General features: G+C 37.3%; 2 protein-coding genes across 2 annotated transcripts in view; both read left to right on the top strand.

The window, feature by feature from the left end:
• Positions 1 to 5,048, top strand: part of tsnax (translin-associated factor X) — a 9,734-nt gene extending 4,686 nt beyond the window's left edge. Inside the window, 2 exon segments of the mRNA XM_015379566.1 lie at positions 2,360 to 2,481; positions 4,468 to 5,048. Of these exon segments, the coding sequence (XP_015235052.1) occupies positions 2,360 to 2,481; positions 4,468 to 4,845 (500 nt within the window). The 3' untranslated portion in view covers positions 4,846 to 5,048.
• A 2,790-nt stretch (positions 5,049 to 7,838) lies between these two features.
• disc1 (disrupted in schizophrenia 1) overlaps positions 7,839 to 12,709 on the top strand; it is a 75,918-nt gene continuing 71,047 nt past the window's right edge. Inside the window, exon 1 of the mRNA XM_015379568.1 lies at positions 7,839 to 8,508. Coding sequence (XP_015235054.1) covers positions 8,424 to 8,508 — 85 coding nt within the window. The 5' untranslated portion in view covers positions 7,839 to 8,423. The remainder of the gene's footprint in view (positions 8,509 to 12,709) is intronic.

Below are 12,709 nucleotides of genomic sequence, written 5' to 3'. Positions count from 1 at the left end.
GTGTAAAAAAATTGTTTTTTACTAATGTTTTTACTAAATAAAAGTTTTCCCTACAATGTAATAAACTAAACCAAAAAACAACATAAATAGAATGAAAAGTGATTATTTTAATTCCTAAGAATTTCCTCCATAGTATAAATATACTTTAATTTAAGGTTAAAATTTTCTCTTTTTTTTAAGGAATTGTAAACATTCTTAGCAGGTTAGCAAGTATTGAACTGTCTGTTTTTTGGTCCTTTCCATGTTTGTTTTTGAAGTAAAAGACAATTTACAGGGCTGATTTGCATGCAGGCTGTTTTCTGAGCAGCCCCAGTCTTTTTAAAAGTAGACATGAAGTCTGCTGCGTTTGGATATAAACATTAATGGGAGTGAGATTGAGTTGTTATCTAGCAGCTGGGAAGGTTTTTTTTTTTACATTGTTGCCACTCAGGGAATCAGTGGAGCCTCTTTCAGGACGTGACTAGTGGCACTTTCCACCAATTACTTGTTTCATTTTTTTTATCTTATTAAATGGTGACTGGACGAGATTATGGGTTCCCCTGATAATCTTTGCTGTAAAAGAAATCCCCAGGCTTATGTAATGGGTCTGTTTTTTTTTTTTTTTTAGGACCATCAGAGATATTGTGGCTAAATTTAAACACAATTACCACTGATAACACGGCGCTTTGATAAGCTTTTTAGCTCTACTAACGCTGTGAAACCACAAATGCTCTTTTCCCAGGATTCACCGCTTTGTGGTCAAACACTAATAAAAAAAACATCTACACAATAATTCATCATACTTTATAAATAAATATTTATATAATTAATCGAATATTAGGAACTATTTCTGCAGGTCAGATCCCAGTAGACTACTACTAGATTCAGCCCTCAACTTTTCCACATGCTTTGCCAATAACATATCTCCTCTTTTCAGCTTGTTTTTCCCCTTAGTCATTGTTTATAAGTTCCACTGACCAAAGGTAATCGCTGCTTTAGAGCAAATAATATTAACAGCTCCTGGCTGAAAACTCAGGAACTGAACCTTGGCTGCTTGCCTCACAGCTTGTGTAACCCTTTGATGTCATATATCCTGTTCACCTCATACGCATCCTACACTCCCCTGAACTTTCAAGAGACAACTCTTTCTTTTGCAGGTTTGGCCTGCATATGTGCTACATATTACTAATCTAAACTGCTGTTTTCATTTAAAGCCTTACTTATTGTAGCATAGATCATATACACGTTAAATTGATATTTATGTAAATTTTTGCAATCCCTTCAAATCATCCGTCCATTTTTTTCACTTTCTCCAGCTTTCTTTCTGTCCATCTGACCTTCCTAGTTAGCCTAGTTATTACTTTAATAGGGTGTTCCATTTGTCTGCCCCCTTTACCCTTGTAGCTTCGCCTTGTCTGTTCCTGTTTGGCTGTGACTCCATCCTGGAGAGAAATATCTGTGCTGCTGCCATTAACATCTTTGTTATAGATGTCCAAGATTGGAATGTTTTCAGTGTAGTCCTGTTTCTCTGACTGTGACTGGCTGGATGTGCTCTCTTCATCCTCTGGCATGGGAGTTGGCTCAGAGCTCGTCGGCCTGGCTGTGTTTCCTGGACGGGGCCGCCTTTTACAGCTGCTTTTTCTGTCTGCTTCTGTCTCCTTGAACCCCAGTCGCCCTCAGCAGATGGCCGCTCACACTGAGCCTGGTTCTGCTGGAGGTTCCTTCCTGTTAGGACAGAGTTTTTCCTCTCCACTGTCGCTAAAAGCATGCTTAGTGTGAGGGATTGCATTCAAGTGAATGAGTCGATGCAATCAACTGGTTTTCCTAAGATAGAAAACTTTGAATCAATTTGATTGTATGATCTGGTTGAACTGTAAAGTGCCTTGAGATGACATGTGTTGTGAATTGGCGCTATAGAAATAAACTGAAATGAATTGAATTGCGACACGTAAATAAAATCCAGGTCCTTCCTATTTAGTAAACACGGTCCATGTGTCCTGCTCCTTATTGCTCACAGCGGCTTTGAAGCCCGACTGGAGCTCCGAAAGTAAACTTCAGACACAACGGCTTCCGTCCTGCAATTATTTGATTATTGTTTACTCAGGAGCTGGAAACAAATGAGGGGTCATCTTAGCCGCTGCAAAAAAAGTCACCAAGGCTTCATTAAACAACAGAGGCAGGAAACATGATGATTATTTTTATCTTTGGTCTTCAATGCTCTAGCAGCAGGTAGTAGTTAACTGACAGAAACGTGACCTTTTATAAATGCCACAATTTTCTGCATTGTTCATCTAAAATTTTCAGCAGCTCATCCAATTAAATTACTTAAACCTTTTTAATGTCTTGTGCGGATTTATGATGGTTGTATTTCGTGCTTTAGGAATTCAGGAGTACGTGGAAGCGGTGTCCTTCCTGCACTACATCCGTCATCGCAGCCTTATCAGCCTGGAGGAAATCAATGCAAGGCTCGTCTTCATGAGAACGGAGAACGGCGATCCTAAGGTGCGTTTGTCAGCAACATGGCCAAACACTGGCGGTGCCATCAGTTGGCAGTAGGTGAGTTATTGACCGATGATGGAGCTGGGGTTCCATCCAGTGATCCTGCAGTTGCAGGATGAACTCCTTGGCAACTATATTCATTTCCTCAGACAAGGCACTTCAAATAAAATCATACTAAGTCCAATTTATACAATTTTATCTGTTCTTTTTATTTCAAGTAGGATAAAAGTTAGTGTTTTGAAACTTCATATCATTTAAAATTCTTCATGTTACATCATGTTAAAACCACAAACTTCAGTGTAATCTGTTGGAATTTTATGTTCCATATCAACGTAATCTAGAGGGCGTATTTATGAAGAGGAAATGAAGTATGTAGCTTTGAAAACTTATTAAAAATGAAAACCGTTGCTTCAATTTCAGCTCAGCTTTTTTGGGTGATGTCGGTTATTTATTTTTTCCATTCTTAATGGCAAAATATCTCAAGGTCCATATGATTAAATGGAGTGTGTATGAGTGTGGACTTTGACTGGACCACACAAAAAGTCAATAGTCTAGCACAGGGGTCGGCAACCCGCGGCTCCGGAGCCGCATGCGGCTCTTTAGCGTTCCCCTTGCGGCTCCCTGGAGCTTTTTCAAAAATGTCTGAAAATCGAGTTTTTTTTTGTTTTTTTGTTTTTTTTAATATGGTGTGCAGGAGATCAAACAAAAAATAATTATGTTTTCCAATGCTGTAAACATTTGTATAATAAATACATTTAAACAATAATTTGCGTCATAGCCATAGAGGTCAGTGGTCATAACTTGCAACCAGCGCTGCGCGGTGCCAGGCTGCTGGAGTGTCTCGGACCATGGATCCCAAAGAGGAAAAAAGGAAGATAGCTGATGAGAAAAGAGGATTCAAAGGAAGGACCGAATCATTTTCTTTCAATATCAATGCGGAACGATTCCCTGCATTTTTGCTTGGTAATGAGAGGTTGGCAAAAAATAAAAATAAAAATTTGGAAAGGCACTTCCAGGGAAGGCAAGCTAAATATGCAGCCGATCACCAAGCTGGAAGGGAGAGGAAAATGGTGATTGCAGAACTTCTGGATAAATTAGTTGAGAGAGCAAATGTAGATTTAAGAAGTGGATTACATCTCCAAACTCCACTACTGCTGCTAGTTTTGTTGCAAGAATGGAAAACCGTCCACAGATCGAACAGGTAGAGCTCTGATGCAGGGATGGGAACTTTCTTCCATTTTTTCCCCAAAAATCCTAAAACTATAAATCCCACCAAGGAACGCTGGGATGGGGGATTTCAGGGTTAAAGAGCTCTGCTCTGATGGATGTCAGTTCCTGCTTGGTTCTTCATGACTCAATCAACTCCTCCCAACAAAAACACGTCCACCATAGAAAGATTCCTTGATCCTGTTTCTATAATTTCATCAATGCAACAAAACTTAAACCGCGCGGTGAAGGGCGGTTAAGCAGCGCGTGATGGGAGCGTTCACTGCTCCTCCCTCACCTCATGCTGCTATGTGACATTTGCTCCAGGATAAAGATTTAATCATGAATGCTTATTATATATTTAAGCTCACATAGTCATTTTCTATAGTGGGATAATACACTTAGAGCCCGCGTTTCCATACGAGGCATGTATAAGACTTTTACATTTTTGCGGCTCTAGACAGATTTATTTTTTGTTTTTTTGGTCCAATATGGCTCTTTGAGCAGTTTGGGTGGCCGACCCCTGCTCTAGCAACCTTAGACAGTTGTCATATATATCTACATTCATTTACCTGAGATATTTTAAAATTAGGATTTTGTTATTTTAAGGTAACTGCCCTTTAAAATCTTTCTCCCAAATTGTCTTCTGTTTTTTTTCCTTCTTAATGAACCTTTACGTTAGGACATCACATGACTACTGAGTTATTTTCTTTTTAAGTTTAAGAAGTAAATAGTCTTGATGAAACATTTCATATGATTTTTGATTATTTTATTTCCTTTCAGGCCTCGGCTGAAGCCCCTCCTTTGGGCGCTCACGTTCTGACATTCCAGGTGACGCCGGCCGACTACCTGTTGGGCGTCGCCGACCTGACAGGGGAGCTTATGCGGCTGTGCATCGGCAGTGTCGGAAACGGCGACATAGACACGCCGTTCCAGCTCAGCCAGTTCCTGAGGCAGATCCACGACGGCTTCTCCTACATCGGGAACACGGGCCCGTACGAGGTCTCTAAGAAGCTCCACACGCTCCGACAGAGCCTGGGTAAAGTGGAGGACGCCTGCTACACGCTGCGCGTCCGCGGCTCCGAGATCCCCAAACACATGTTGGCCGACGTGTTCAGCAGCAGGACCACCCACATGGACACTGAGGAGGGAGTCGTTTAGTTAAACACCCTTCATAACCTTTGTTGTGTCCTTTTTCATTTAATGGGTTGACAGCTGTTCATGTAATATGCTTGTAAATTTATAGCAACTGTTAGGAAAAGAAATCTGTTTTATTTGTTGAGATGTTGAATATTACTGCTGTTCTGCATTAATAAAAGTTATGTTGTCCTCTCTCACCAACTTGCAGCTAATTTTGTTTTTTTTTTTCCCTATTGTCTTTATCCATAACGCCTCAAGTTAGATCGTTATCTCCATTACCTCATAACACTGTGGAAGAGCAAAAGAATCCTATAAAGAAGGTTTATTTCTGCAGTTCATCTGATGGTAAAAATATAACTTCTGAGTCTATAGAAAATTGCACCTTCCCTGCATCTGGACCATGGTCCTAATAGGAAAAATTATACTGTCTAAATAAATGTGATTTTTTTTGGGTTTTTTTTTTATTAATTAAGTTATTAAAAAAATTTAAACAAAAAGGCTTTATGAATGAAGGAAAACTGGAATTACTGCATTACAGTTAATTTGCTGTATTCTTTTATAAAGAATCATCAAAGAGCATCCCACTATGAGCCTATTGAGACCATTGCTTATCTTGCTGCATCTGCTGCCTGATAAACGCTGTTAATATGCTGATGTCTGTTTGTTGAACGCTACTTTTAATACAGGTCTGTATTTTCCACAAAATATATATTATACCTTGAAATTAAGATCTATTTAAAAGCTTCTGGGCTGTTACGTGTTTATTAATCTACTTATACACAATAATGCTGACATGCACTGGCCACTAATAATAGAGACAAACGACATTATACTAACACACCTGGACAAAACTGTCGGTACGCCTCGTTTAATGAAAGAAAAACCAACAATGGTCACAAAATAATGAATCTGACGAAAAAAATATAAATCAATAAAAATAAAACTCAGATATTGCTTTTTTCTTCTTTTTTTTGGGTCTTAAAATAAAGACATTGCTTTTCAACCATTTTTCAATAGAAAAAAATCTCAAAACGGGTCTGAGCAAAAATGATGGTACCCCCCCCAAAAGAGGCTGAAAATAATGTGACCAAAGAGGCATTTTAAATTAAGGTTCTTCCACTAATCAGCATCACAGTTGTTGACAATCTTGCAATCAGTCAGTGGTCCTATATAGGACCAAAGATCCTGAGTTATTTGATAACATGGTGTGTATCACACCCAGCATGGACCAGCGGAAGCAAAGAAAGGAGATGTCTCAGGAGATTAGAAATAAAATTATAGACAAGCATGATAAAGGTACAGTTTATGAGAGCACCTCAAATCAACGTGATGTTCAAATATTATAAATTTATATTATAAATATCATAAACTATATTATAAATCCCTCGCACCCAAGCCACAAACTATTTCAGTCACTTCTCTCTGGTAGGAGGCTGCAGTCCATCAGTCCATCCTCATGCCTGATGCCAATTAGCCAATGAGCTGCTGTCAGTCTGGGTTGCTGCTGCTGCTACTTTTAGACACAGCAGGCAAACCTTTGGCAGGCCTGGCGATGGGAAAGAAGGAGAAGACGACGAGAAAAAGAGAGCAGAGAAAGTGTGGACTGCTGGAAGAACTGCGGTGAACCATTAACAATCAAAAATAGATGTGGATCCAGGCTCAAAATGAGCACCTTGATATGTGCTTGAGAATGGCTTTGTCTCCATTCAAACCCAGGTTTAAAGCCCACTGCTCTCATTAAGCCATAACAAATAAATACAAATAAATGGTCAGTTCAGGTGTTTTATAAAATATGTGAATTAGGAAACTGTCTATATACCAAACTGAAAGATTGTTCTCTATTTAAAAAAAACAAAAAACACTTTAGATTTTAAAATGGAAAAATGTTGTTTTTTTTTTATAAAGAAGAGGAAAATAAATAATGAAGTATAGATATCTAAAAAATGTACTTAAGTACAGTAACAACGTATTTGTACTTCGTTACTTGACACCTCTGCAAACATGGATGTCTCCAGTAAAGCACATTCTAATGAAAATTTATCTTTCAGAAGTTTAAATTGTGAATATGACCGAACTTTTCGATTAACAGATAAAAAGAAGGAATATAAAAAGAGATATCCTGTTCAAAATATGAATAACAAGATTTTTTTCTTAAAAAGCTGTTGAAATATCCAAAAGAAGACAGAAAATGTTATTTTTGTCTCCGGACCTTTACTGGTTGATTTTCAGTCAAATTCCTTGTAAGTACAAACCTACCTGGCAATCAATCTGCTGATTCTAATAAATGTTGGAGTTGGAATTATCATACATTTGCATCTAAGACTAAAACCTCTACTGCCATCTTGTGGCAACAATCAATAACAGCACCATGACGCCACAATAGACATACATTCATGACACCTTTAAAAGCACCACAAACTAATTATTAGATCTTTGATTTCTGGCATAAAACACCACAGTCAAACATAATGTTAAAAAAAAAATATGTTTAATCAATACAGTAATGGAAACTGTGTTCTATAGAATAGAAGGTTTATTGAAGCAAAACGCCCTGTGGTCATGAGTTTTCTGCCCTCATTAGGTCCTTAGCTTGTTAATGTTGACCTGGTGATCTCATCCACATGCAAACTGATAAAAGAGAGGCTCCATCCTTCACTATGTGCAGCACTTCAGTCAGTGCTGAACTGAGCCCCTTTTATCTGCAGGAGGCTGTTGTCCATCAGCCAGCAAGGCTGAATGAAAAGACCCTTTAGAAGTGTGGGAAATAAGATGAACCGATTGAAGTTTCGCTGGTTTTCTCATGGTTTCCCTTTAAGCCATGAAAACAATGAAATATCCGAGGATCCAGTGAAGATCAACACTGGTTATTCTCCTGGAAAAGGGTCGTTTTTTTTTGGATATTAGGACAATTTAGGGTAATATTGCGCAACGCGGTTAGTTTGAAACGCTTAGGAAAACATTAAGATCCTACAAAGCATGCAATAATGAGTCCTATGTAGTTGGCTCCCTCTCTAAGAAAAGCACCAAAGAGTCGCAGGATTGTGTCTGCTGTAGATCTGAAGGAGTCAAATTCCTGAACACGTAGGAGCTGCAGCAGGACGCATGACGCATGACGCAGGGCGCAGCAGCGGCCGACTAACGGATTACTGATCGATCATCGACCTGACCAGACAACCTAGATCTCCTTCCGCAGCCTTTACTCCATAACGGATATATCTCTTTATTTCCCAGCTTTGCTTTATTTGCAGAAACATGACAAAAGGAGCAGCTTTTCTTTTCCGCCTGTGGAAGCGCGACTGAACTTTTTTTTGTGTTTGACGCACAGAGGAGGAAAAAGTAAGAATCTAATCAACTTGAATTTAGAGAAAAAGAACAAAAACAAAGTGGTTTTAGTGTTGAATAAAGCGTTTGGAAAATTAAACACACGATAATTATAACAATTAACAACAACAACAAAAAAAGTGTTTAGTTTCCAGAGCGGAAATGAGATCAGTCCATATGTTTGGCTCCAGTTTTTCTAAAACATGGTGGATGTTTGATTCCTGGTGTATCTGACTTTTCCATGACTTCTGAACATTTTAAATATTTTGATTTTTAACATGATTAAAGGAAAAATGTTTGCCGGGCTGATGGGACTGGACTGTCACCTGAACTCACTGCAACACCGGTGCGAAGGAGCTGAAGGTAAGGCACATTTTAACCAGGCTATAAACTGATAAACATTTTTTTTTATCAACATTAATTTGGTTTTAAAATGACTTATAGAAAAGTTTAACTACAAGTATAACAAAGTGCTATAAAAAAAAGATGTACTATTTACTTAACCCTTTATAGGCCACTCAGGGAAAGACTTTAAACATCTAAATTTCAAGCAAAGAGTGCACTGCAAAAAAATGAAATCTAAGTAAGTCAATTTTTCTGAAAATAAGTGCATTTTGTCTAGAATTGAATAAGAACATTTACATTTAAAATAAGGAAAAAAAATGCAGTCTCCTGTTTGAAGCGCATAATATCAAATAAACTGATTTTAAGGATAAACATGCTCCTTCTACTGGGAGATTTTCTTATTTACCTACTCAAATTAAGGGTAAATACACTTATTTTAAGACATTTTTACAAATTTATAGATCATTGTTGTATTGTGTTATTGGAATCCAGGAAAATACCTTCGTAACGTTAAAAAATATGGATATTTTGATGGCATAAATTACAAAAAACGCCAACTTGCCCACATATATTAAGAAAAATAAGTGCTTCTATAAGAAATTCATGAAAAACCCTGATGATGAAAGAAACACATTTTTTTTCTCAGTACAACATAACCTTAGAGGCTTATAAACCTTTTAACTTTACTTTTTAACTTTTCAGTTCACTTTTTTTTTCTTGAATTGTTAACTTTTTTTCATCTTAATTTACAGAAGGTAATGTATCATTTAAGGGCTCATCTAATTGGTCAAATGCCAAAATAAGATGTACCGCCATGTAGCAGCATCTTTGCTGAATGGATGGATATAGATGTTGTGCTTCTAGACCTCAATGACGGACGGGGGGGAACTTAATTTCTAAGGGGTATGCAAGTGATAAAAATGGTAACTTGCCCTATAAAGGGTTAAATCTCCAATCCACTCAGTATGTGTAGTTATCAATGAGTGGATAGGGCTTACTTTCATCCAAGTTCATGTAAACAGAGAAGGAACAGCATCCTTAGTCCCAAAGGTGAGGGGATAGAGACTAAGCCAAACCTGATGAGACTAAAGAATAACAACAGGAAGCTGAGGGAAGCTGTAGAATAAATGTTGACAACCAAAGAGAGTCTGTTATTGAATCAGCAAATTATAGATGATAAATGATAGATAAGATTTTTCATATCACATTAATGACATCACACATTAAAACGGGTGCATGCCTGTATTTTTATAAGTCTATCCCAACAATGTCTTTACTGGTCTTTGTAAATAAATAATAATGATAATAATCAGGCAGCTGTAGCTATTCCAAGATGCTTTTGCCAACGTCTAGACCAGAGGTCTTCAACAGGGGGTCCGCGACCCCTAAGGGGTCCGCAGAGGTACTGCATCGGGGTCGTGAAAGTTTTGATGATTACAGTTTTTTTTGTATATTCCCCACTGCAATTTTTTCCACTAATTGAAATGTCTTTAAATCCACATTAACATGAATTTAACACACTGTAGTAAACAGATAAATGGAGGCAGAAGATGGCTTTCAGTCATCAATGCACACATTCAGCGACACTCAGGAGCTCTTTCAAGCTGGGCACCGTTTCATTCATAACACCTGTCCCATCGACCAGGAATCAGAATCAGAAATGCTTTAATAATCCCAGGGTGAAATTTATTTCATTACATTAGTCCATCTGTTATAGAGTGACTATTGGACCAGTTTTATATAACACAATTTCATACAATATATATAATTTTGGGGTCCCCGCTCCATCTTGCCATCAGTTTGGGGGTCCTTTGCCTGGAAAACATTAAAGACCCCTGGTCTGGACCAGGGGTCTTTAAAAGTGGCTTTAAAAGTGTTTTACGTAATTGGGGATCCAGAATTGATTTTTGGGTTTCTTGTAAAGTTTGAAAGGTGTAGCCTCTTTTAAGACTTCAGATTCCTGCAAACTCAGTTTTCCCACGGTCAGACCTACAACAGCTGAGAAAACACTGAGTTTCTTTGCTCCTTAGCCTTGAAACAAACTTCCTGGAAACCTGAGATGTGCAGAAACTATCGACTCCGTAAAATCAAGACTGCAAACATTGTTTTATTTTATTGCAGCTTTGATTAATCTGACTAATGACCTGTTTGAAACTTTTTTTCATGACTTACAAACCTTTATGTTCTATAGAGCACTTTAGATTGCCGCTTTAATGAATAATTCTATAAGTAAACTTGGCAGTTTTTAATGATAATATATACTCTCTATCTATCCTTCTATCCTAGTATCCTTACCCCAAGTGAGGAGTTGTACAGCTTGATGTTCCCCAAGCCATCACACTGTACAACTCCTCACTTGGGGGAAGGAGGAGGTGATAGGAGGAGGGACAGGGGTCAGCACCCCCCTCCTTGGACATCTTATGCAAAACATTACCTATTGTCACTCGTGCAATATTCTTCTCTCTCACTGTGCAATAACACATGCCAGCTACTGTCTAGCCTATGTAATTTTTTAACTTATTTATAAGGTCCATACATTTGTGCACTAATCCAAGTCAACTACTATGTAGTCTTCCCTTAGTTCTCAACTGTGCAGATATTTTTATATCTAAAGGAAACATACGTCAAGACATTAAAACCTTTTTTCCTTTTTTTAATGCTTTTTTGGCACTATATACAATCTCTTTTTATATAAATTGTCACATCTATATCTTTAATGGCATCTTGCTTTAACTCTTTGTACCCTAAATAAGCTACTGGAATCAGAATTTCCCTGAAAGAGTAATACCAAGGGATAGATAAAGTAGATTCTAAGTCTCTAGATCAACCTGGTCCTTTGCAAATGGCATGAGTATCTTTCTGCACTTTCTAAGAATTTTCAAAGCAGCCATATTGGAAGGTTATGCTCATCAATGTTCTGTTCATTGTTTGATCTTTTTTTTTTTACAGCGCACTTGAGCTTAAGGTAACAAATTGATGCTTTTAACTCTTTCTTTTGCCCTCTATTTTGTAAGGCTGGATTTTTCCCCCAGTTTTATTTTTATTAATTTAACAAATGATGATCCAGTCTGCCTACTGCCTGGATGAGAATTGCCTTAAAACTTGATATTTTCTGTGAGAGCTCACCAGACTTTTTATTAATTGAAAAAAAAAAAAAAAAAAAACTTCTGGAACAGGTTTTCTAGAATTAATGAGCTCACTGAATAATGTGGCATAATGTGACCTTCCACATCCTGTTTTACACCAAGCCAAACGGGACTGTTTGTTGTTGTGAAGGGCTCATTTTTCTCATTTGACCAAAGTTGAAGTCCTAGTTCTTTGTTGCAAACTTAACATGTGAGGTTTGTGATGGCGGGGAGATCATGGAAAGCAGATTTTAGTAGTTTTGCTCCTCTAATCTGGAACAAACTCTCAAAAAACCGTGAAAGCACTGAAACCCAAGTTGCTTTAGATCAAGATTAAAAACCTAGTTGTTTAGAGTGATCTTCTTTTGTAACTAGAGCTGAAACAATTAATCTTGGTTAATCGATTATTGAAATAATCAGCAATTTATTCAGAAATCGATTAATCGTTAACTGGAGTGTAGAGACTCTAAAACATGCCTTTAGCTGACAGAGCGACTCACTTAGAGCAGCAATTATCCTAAAATTGTAAAAAAAAATCTGTAAACATTTTGCATTTAGGATAAAAAAACTTTTCGTCTGTTAATATTCTCTATCCAGCACTCCTCAGGTGGAGAACATTTAGTTTCACCTGGTTAAATAAAAAAAAAAAAAATCATCTTTAAAGAACTTTTAGCTATCTGATTATTAATCAAAAAAATAATAGAAAGATTAATAGATTTGCAAATTAATTGTTTGTCGCAGCCCTAGTGTTCAGTCCAACTTTCCTTTCATTTTCTCATTTTGTTTCTTATACAATCATAAAATAATTGTAGTTATTTATTTTTATTCTATTTAATTATTTTTGTTCATCAACTATTCAATTATCTTCATGTAATGGTAATGTGCTGTTCTTTTTGTCATGTACATCACTTTTAATTGTCTCACTAGTGAAATGTGCTTGATAGAAAACTTGCCTTGCCTTGCCTTAATCCACCCCAATAATTTTGAAACTTATCCATTCCTGCTTTTTCAGTAATGGTGGTAACCGCCATACTCATCTCTGATCGTACAGAGTCCTGAGCAGGACAGAACAAAGTCACAACTGCTACTGAAAA

The sequence above is a fragment of the Cyprinodon variegatus genome, unplaced genomic scaffold (genome assembly GCF_000732505.1).
Source record: "Cyprinodon variegatus isolate N-32 unplaced genomic scaffold, C_variegatus-1.0 Scaffold195, whole genome shotgun sequence".
NCBI lineage: Eukaryota > Metazoa > Chordata > Actinopteri > Cyprinodontiformes > Cyprinodontidae > Cyprinodon > Cyprinodon variegatus.
This window is presented reverse-complemented; position numbering and strand designations above follow the sequence as displayed.